General features: G+C 40.7%; 1 protein-coding gene across 1 annotated transcript; it reads left to right on the top strand.

Annotated features, from left to right (window-relative positions):
* The first annotated feature begins 2688 nt into the window (after nt 1–2688).
* Nucleotides 2689–8357, top strand: LOC21388457 (coatomer subunit beta-1). Its single transcript, XM_010112586.2, has 4 exons — nt 2689–5000; nt 5573–6085; nt 7545–7630; nt 8117–8357. Exons 1-4 carry the CDS (start codon nt 2946–2948, stop codon nt 8319–8321), a joined length of 2859 nt encoding a protein of 952 aa, XP_010110888.1. The 5' UTR covers nt 2689–2945; the 3' UTR covers nt 8322–8357.
* The last annotated feature ends 236 nt before the right edge of the window (nt 8358–8593 follow it).

Raw genomic sequence — 8593 nt, 5'->3', positions numbered from 1 at the left:
GCCAACTAAGGAACTAACGAAAGAGCAAAAAGACACCTAAAACAAGACTAGAAGCACAAGGAGGAACTGAGGCCCTTAATTGGGGAACCACTCCTCAGAATCCTTGAACACTTCAGTGGGGATAAGGTCCTTTTTAATGACGCCGAAGATAAGGTTCGTTTTGCTCCACTTGGCCAAGTTGTGGCTCGCAAAGATGCAAGATCTGCTAATAATCCTAAGAAAAATCTGTGATCTCGAAACTCTGCTTCAGAAAGTCGCAGTCCAACTTGATGTTACGGATCACCCAAGGACAGTTAGTGGCCGAGGCAGAGAAACTAGTAATAGCCATAGCGGAATCACTTTCAATAGTAATTGCTGTGAAACCATTTGAGATTGAAACCTTAAGAGCAAAGCGGATGGCCTCCATTTCTGCTACAAGGGGAATTGGATTGTTGACCCGAGCAGAAGCTGTCATGACGATATTATCGGATGAGTCTCTAGCTACAGCAGCTATCACCGAATCCTGTTGACCCACTGAGCAGTCGACATTGACTTTGATCCATCCCGGTAGGAGAGCATTCCACCTTTTAGAAGCTTCAGGGGTGGAGTCTCTGGGAGCAAAGGTCTGAGTATATTCCTGGTACTGCATTTCTGCGTGGAAAAAAGTCTTCTGCGGGTTGGCCTCCAAGTCTTGGAAAACCTTGGCATTCCTCGCCTTCCAAATAGCCTCCAAAGCGCAAGAAGAGAAAAAATAGGAACTCCTGAGATTCAGGAAGATTTGCGTCTCCAAACAAGGCTAGCTTCAAGAAATCCTTCATGGAGCACCATTGAAGATAATCGGGAGTAAGTAGATTTCACCGTGAATTCACTATTTTTGGTAGGTGTCCAAATCCACTGATTAGGCAACCCTTGGCGAGATAGGGAGATAGAAAGCACAGCTACAGCTTCCTCAACAGAGAAGAAGTCCCTCACTCTGTTTTCATTCCACGCCCCAGAATGCAAAAGCAAATCAGAGACTCCGTAGTATATGAGCGCTTTCTCATACTTTGGAACTGTTTTAAACCCGTTAAGGAAAGGGACCCGAGGGTCTTTCCAAAAATTAATAGATCTACCGTTTCCTGTTACCTTACAAGCACCCTTTTCAATCAAATCCCGGGTATGGACTGGGTTCTTCCAGAAACTAGAATCGGATGGTTTAGCTTCAGCTCCAAGAAAATTCCGCCCTCTTAGATACTTTTCCGCAACAACTTTCACCCACAGCGAAGGGGACTGAGCAAGCATTTCCCACCCACATTTGGTGAGAAAAGCTCGGTTCATGTCTTTACATCTTCTCAAGCCAAGGCCCCCACTAGTCTTGGGCAAGCACACTGAATCCCAATCTTTCTAGTAAATTTGCCTTCCCTCTTTCCCCCACCAAGCATCACGGAATATCCCATCAAGCTTCGAACAAATTGCTTTAGGGCCACTGTCTTAAGAAGAAAGTTTAGTCATCATACTATATGTTGGTATTGCCTGGGCTACTCTCTTAACATTGCGTTTGGTTAGTAAATTTGTACCATGATTTGAATTATGGTTCGTAATTCGTTATAAGTATTTTTTTTTATAAAAAAACACACATAAATAAAAAATAATTCTAAATTATGATTCTGAATCTATAAACCAAACGTCCACTAGTCATCATACTATAAGTTGATATTGCCTGGGCTACTGTCTTAAGAAGAACAAACGTGACCGCTTTTTGAGAGAAGTTCTTCCAACCAGCCACCCTATTCTGAGCTCTCTCCACTAGATGGTACCAATCCTTGATAGAATTTCTAGATCTGAAAAGAGGCAGCCCTAGATGCACTACGTTTTCCTTTACTCAGTTGTAGCCCGACATCCCGAACACCTCCATGGCTCTACTCCTCGTAGTGTTCTTATTGAGATATATCGAGGATTTTCCCACATTTACCTTATGGCCGGACTAATTGCAATGGGTCTCCAGGCATTGGTTGATGGCCTTAGCTGTTTTGACACCCGCACTACTAAAAACAACCAAATCATCCGCGAAAAGTGAGTGAGTGAGAACAGTCCCTCCCTTGGATATTTGGATCCCTTTGAGAGATCCACTCCTACTCTCCCTCTCGGCACCCCATTGACGAGAGTAGAGAAAACTAGAGATCGAACACATTGCATAATCCAGTTCATCTACATCTGGCTAAAACCAAAACACCTAAGAACGTTTTGAAGGAAGTCCCATCCAATTCTGTCATAAGATTTCTCCATATCGATCTTAATAAACATAAGACCACTTTTGCCTTTCCTCTTTTTCAAACAATGAAGAACTTCCTGAGTGATGATGGAATTCTCACAAATAAAGGCGACCCGCCACAAAAGCCACCTGAAGAGGGGATACAAGTCTCGACAACAAACCCTTCAACCTACAAGCTAGTAAATTCGATATAATCTTATATATGAAGTTACATAGACTGATAAGACGAAAGTCGTTTGTAGTCGTAGGTTGCTCCACCTTCGGCACAAGGCAAATATTTGTTTCTTGAAAAGGCAAGTTACATAGAATGACTATTTAATAAAGTGAAATGATCTTTTAACAAAACACATGAGGCCTTTTGAGTGTTATGTAAAAAGATATTGAAATGACCTTGTTTGTTTGACCTTTAAAAGGACCCGGCCCGTGCCCGTCCTTATAAACCAAAGCATAAACACTTTTATTGTGAACTCCAACAAACGCTCAGACGAGATTTCCATTTCCATTTCCATTTCCATTTCTTCCTCTGGACGCCATCGAAGAACTTTCGCAAGCAACTCACAGTCGAGTAACAGGAGAGAGTAGCTGTTAGAAAAGAAAGAAACAACTTGAATTGTGCAGAAATTGTCACCAGATTGTGGCGCGAGGGTGAAATTTGGGCAGATCTGAGGGGAGAATTGGGAGATCGGATTCAGATTTCTCAGATCTGAGATTAACAATGGAGAAGTCCTGTAGCCTACTGGTGTACTTCGACAAGGGGACGCCGGCGCTGGCGAACGAAATCAAAGAGGCTTTGGAAGGAAACGATGTCGAAGTGAAGATCGAGGCTCTGAAGAAGGCGATAATGCTCCTCCTTAATGGCGAGACGATTCCCCAGCTGTTCATCACCATCATCCGCTATGTCCTCCCCTCTGAGGACCACACCATCCAGAAGCTTCTCCTTCTCTACCTGGAGATCATTGACAAGACCGATTCCCGAGGCAAGATCCTTCCGGAGATGATCCTCATCTGCCAGAACCTCCGCAACAATCTCCAGCATCCCAACGAGTATATCCGCGGCGTCCCTCTCCGCTTCCTCTGCCGCCTCAACGAGGCCGAGATCGTCGAGCCTCTCATCCCTTCCATTCTCTCCAATTTGGAGCATCGCCATCCCTTCGTCCGCCGCAATGCCGTCCTCGCCGTCATGTCCGTCTTCCGCCTCCCCCAGGGCGACCAATTGCTCGTCGATGCGCCGGAGATCGTCCAAAAGTTCCTCTCCACCGAGCAAGACCCTTCCAGTAAGCACAATGCCTTTCTCATGCTCTTTAATTGCGCCCAGGACCGGGCTCTCAATTATCTCTTTACCAATGTTGATAGAATCAATGACTGGGGCGAGCAGCTCCAGATGGTTGTTTTGGAATTGATTAGGAAGGTCTGTAGGGTTAATAAGTCTGAGAAGGGCAAGTATATTAAGATTATTATCTCTTTGTTGAATTCCCCTTCAACTGCCGTGATTTATGAATGTGCCACCACCCTCGTCTCCCTCTCCTCCGCCCCCACCGCCGTTCGGGCTGCTGCCTCCACTTACTGCCAGCTTCTGCTCTCCCAGAGCGATAACAATGTCAAGCTCATTGTCCTCGACCGCCTTAATGAGCTCAAGGCCTCCCATAGGGAGATCATGGTTGAGCTTGTCATGGATGTCCTAAGGGCCCTTTCCACTCCTAATCTCGACATTAGGAGGAAGACCCTGGATATCGTACTTGATTTGATAACCCACAGGAATGTCGATGAGGTTGTTCTTATGTTGAAGAAGGAGGTTGTCAAGACTCAAAGCGGCGAGCATGAGAAGAATGGAGAGTATAGGCAGATGCTGGTGCAGGCCATACACACCTGCGCCATCAAGTTCCCTGAGGTTGCCGGCACTGTCGTGCATCTTCTGATGGATTTCTTGGGTGACACCAATGTCGCTTCCGCCATCGATGTGGCTGTTTTTGTGCGTGAGATTATTGAGACCAATCCCAAGCTGCGTGTTTCTATTATAACGAGGCTGCTCGATACTTTTTACCAGATTCGCGCCTCGAGGGTGTGCGCTTGTGCTCTTTGGATTATCGGTGAGTACTGCCTCTCGCTGTCCGAAGTTGAGAGTGGAATTGCAACCATTAAGCAGTGTCTTGGGGACCTCCCGTTTTTCACGGCCACATCAGAGGAAGGGGAGGGCCAAGATACTCAACAAAAGGCCTCCCAGCCTGTGAGCTCCGCCACTGTATCTTCTAGGAGGCCGGTGGTTCTCGCAGATGGAACCTATGCCACCCAGAGTGCTGTATTAGAAACTGCCATGTCCCCTCCCACACTTGTACAAGGATCCTTGGCTTCTACAGGAAACTTGAGATCTCTTATTCTTTCGGGTGACTTTTTCCTTGGGGCTGTTGTGGCTTGCTCTTTGACAAAGCTCGTCTTGAGATTGGAAGAGGTCCAGCCTTCTAAAACTGAAGTTAACAAAACAACAACACATGCTCTGTTGATTATGGTCTCTATGCTGCAGCTGGGTCAGTCATGGGTTCTTCCACAACCAATAGATAATGACTCTCATGATAGGATTGTACTCTGTATCAGATTGCTATGTAATACAGGTGATGTTGTGAGAAAGATATGGCTACAGTCCTGCAGAGAAAGCTTTGTGAAAATGCTTGCGGATAAACAACGCCGGGAAGCAGAGGAAATAAAAGCAAAGGCCCAGATATCTAATGCACAACCAGATGACCTCATCGATTTCTACCATTTGAAGAGCAGGAAGGTAATAGTAATACGTGTAGTTAAATTGGTATAGCATAATCGTGTTTGGTTTCTTTTGATGTTTTTGTTATTCCCCAATAACTGAAGGCTGAAGCAATGTCGATCCTTAGTCTTGAATTTGTGTTCCCTTGGTCCTGATTTACTTTCCTTGTGCACTTATATTTGTGATATTACTCTAGGCTTCTAGTTTCATGCCACCTGAGGTTACTTCACGGTTTCCTGTGACTTCTATTCTGTTAATATTGTGGAAATATAGTCTTCTCTCTCTCTATATATATATATATATATATATATATATATTAGTTCATCCCCTTGTTGAGTTATCATTTTATGATGTTCTTTGTTTTAACTACTGCGAAATAAAATAGTTTGCCGATAGTGCTTATGCACACATGCGTACATACATATCTAGACATACACCATATGTTTGTGTATATGTGAATAAATGGTTGTCTTGCATTCTCTATTTCTCTACTAGACTTTTTAGCTCGTCTCTCTGTTCTTGTTAATCATTTCTTTCTCCTGCTATTGATCTCAGTCTTGCACGATTTTGTTATACATGCATTTTTTCAGGGTATGAGCCAGCTTGAGTTGGAGGATGAGGTCCAAGATGATCTCAAACGTGCTACAGGAGAGTTTACTAAAGAAGGAGATGATGCAAATAAACTTAATCGCATTCTTCAGCTTACAGGATTCAGTGATCCTGTTTATGCTGAAGCATATGTTACAGTTCATCATTATGATATTGTACTTGATGTCACTGTTGTTAATCGTACCAAAGAGACCCTCCAGAATTTGTGCTTGGAGTTGGCCACCATGGGTGATCTCAAACTTGTAGAGCGTCCACAGAACTATACTCTAGCTCCTGAATCAAGCAAACAGATAAAGGCAAATATTAAGGTCTCTTCAACTGAAACAGGGGTCATATTTGGCAATATTGTATATGAGACGTCTTCAAATGTGCACGACAGAACAGTAATTGTCCTCAATGACATCCATATTGACATAATGGATTATATCTCTCCTGCATTCTGTGCAGATGTGACATTTAGGACAATGTGGGCGGAGTTTGAGTGGGAGAATAAGGTATGTTATATGTAAAAAATTATTTTGTTCGAAGTTTTTAAGTTGAATAATTTTATAACTTCTTCTGTTTGGTTATTTTTTACCCTTTTTTTTAGGTATGTATGTACATATGTGTATTATGTATTTGTATATAACTGATCCTTGATGTATTTTGTACTTTATTTTACCATACATGGTAATACCATTAGTTTACTTTCAGGAATTTCACACAGACCTTAAAGAGTGTGGGTTTCCTTAAGTTTGGTGGTTTTATGATACTTTAGACATTTAACATTGATTTTGAAATGTGCTTGCTCTTTACTAGATTATTCTCACTATTGTTACGTGATAATGATAATGATACGGATCGTTGTTATATTGGTGCTGTTTTTCATACTTAACCTATTGATTTAGTTCTCTTTTTTTGGTGGCTGGCATTCCATCCATTAACAACAATTTCCGGAGCACAATTGTTCGCCTTTTCTTTTACCTTATGCAGTTGGATTTCTATTCTCTCATAGGTCACGCTTGAAATGCGTTAGATCACTTTTTTTTCCTAATTATAATTGAATGAACGTTATTTCCTGTATCCTAAGGAGTTACAGAAGTACAAGGTTCCAATTTTAGTTATTGATTCTTGTTATGTCAATCTATTTGGAAACTTGCAGCTTTCTCTCCTACCTAAAATTGTGGCATTCTGTATCTTGTCAATTACTCTAATGAGAAAATGCTTATTTGAATTGGTATTTTGAACTATAATATTTGTTCATGAAGGAATTGACGTCTGTTAAGTGTAAAGTCAAAAAAGGAATAGGGTGTTTTTGAGCTTTATGACTGAAAGTTTACACTGTTGTTAGAAGAATTTGGGAGATTATAAAATGGAAGTTGGGGTATTTTGGGTGAAGATTTGGAATGAGAAGAGAGTGATTCCCTATAATATTGCTTCCATCTTTAATTCTTAATACTTGTAATGTGCTTCATAATGAAAGGGCCTTTATTTTGTGTGTGTATTTTGTGCAAGAGTGCTTCTGTAAGCAATTTTTTCTTGGGCATCTCATTCTAAATTTTATCTCCTTTCTCATTGAGAGATCTCCAGGTGTAGACACATGCAGTAATTATTGTTTTCTTGGCCTTATGGTTGAAAACAAATAATCACATCTTTGAAGACTAGTTTCTAGATTGATTTCGTTTCTTCCCGAGAAACTCAAGCGCTTTTTATTTTTTCTTGTATGAATTGGACTGTTTGTTTTTCCTCTTTTGTTTATGTTCTTCTCCTCCATGCTTTCTTTATGCTTTGTTATATATTATAAATATATATATATAATAGGTGTTGATGAGTTGGTTATAATCATGCTATTTTTTTTTATTCTGTTTGCATTTATTCATATATTTCTTTTATCTCTCTCTCTCTGTTTTTTTTCCCCTCGTAGCTGAATTTGGATTCTTATTATTTGTTGCAATAACAATTTCTTTGGTTCAGGTTGCTGTAAACACTGTTATTCAAGATGAGAAGGAATTTTTGGACCATATTATCAAGTCAACGAACATGAAGTGTCTGACTCCGCCGTAAGTTTTACTTCTTCTCTTTTATCCTTTCATGTATACTCCGGTACTACAGGATGTTGATGATAAATGTATATGCATGTTACTTGTCCTTGCTTTGCGCACCTTTTTCCAGAGTGTGATCCTCTCTCTCTCTCTCTCCTGGTGTGTGCTTGCATTTATCAAGTAGCTGACTCTACTTAAATTGATTCTTATCTTTTCAGATTTTGCAATCCTTTCGTCATGCTTTTTTGAGATAGATCTGTGTAATTTCTGTTCATCTTCTTGTTCACTTTTTTCGTTCTTCTTTGGGAAGAATGCTCCCAATTATCGTCTGATCTCAACTAATTTATCAGCTGATTGACTTGGCCTCTTATCTATGAAACACAAATCCTAATCTATACAATATGAATGCATATAGTCGTATACGTTCATTCGTTCATTCGTTCGTTTTCTCCTTTATTCCAAAATAAGTCAAAGCTAACTTCTTTTTCCTTTTTGATTGGACAGGTCTGCACTTGACGGGGAGTGTGGCTTCGTCGCAGCTAACTTGTACGCAAAGAGCGTTTTCGGGGAGGATGCTTTGGTGAATGCGAGTATCGAGAAACAATCAGATGGTAAGCTGAGTGGATACATCAGGATAAGAAGTAAAACCCAAGGCATTGCTCTTAGTCTTGGGGACAAGATCACCTTGAAACAGAAGGGTGCTGCTTGATTTAGCCTTTTTCCTTTGGTTCACTTTTTTTTTTTTTTTTTTTTTTTTTTTTTTTTTTTTTTTTTTTTATTTTTTACAAACTTTTTTTTTTTTTTTTTTTTTTTTTTTTTTTTTTTTTTTTTTTCCAGCAATATTCTGTTGCCCATATGATTAATATATATCCTGTTCCAGCTACTGCATCTTTTTTGCTAATGGATTCAGTTTTGTTGTGTATTATTGATTCTTTCTTTAGTTTATACAAACTGTCAAAATTGTCACAATTCCATCCTGTA

The sequence above is a fragment of the Morus notabilis genome, unplaced genomic scaffold (genome assembly GCF_000414095.1).
Source record: "Morus notabilis unplaced genomic scaffold, ASM41409v2 Scaffold1776, whole genome shotgun sequence".
Classification (NCBI taxonomy): domain Eukaryota; kingdom Viridiplantae; phylum Streptophyta; class Magnoliopsida; order Rosales; family Moraceae; genus Morus; species Morus notabilis.
Note: the sequence above shows the minus strand (reverse complement) of the source record. Positions and strands in the feature narration are given on the sequence as shown.

What these genes read in the sequence shown, in the direction of transcription:
- LOC21388457 (XM_010112586.2), top strand. Translation starts at nt 2,946, where the DNA reads ATGGAGAAGTCCTGTAGCCTACTGGTGTACTTCGACAAGGGGACGCCG. An exon ending in AGTTTGAGTGGGAGAATAAG is followed by an intron (nt 6,086 to 7,544) that starts GTATGTTATATG and finishes TCTTTGGTTCAG; the next exon opens with GTTGCTGTAAACACTGTTAT. An exon ending in ATGAAGTGTCTGACTCCGCC is followed by an intron (nt 7,631 to 8,116) that starts GTAAGTTTTACT and finishes TTGATTGGACAG; the next exon opens with GTCTGCACTTGACGGGGAGT.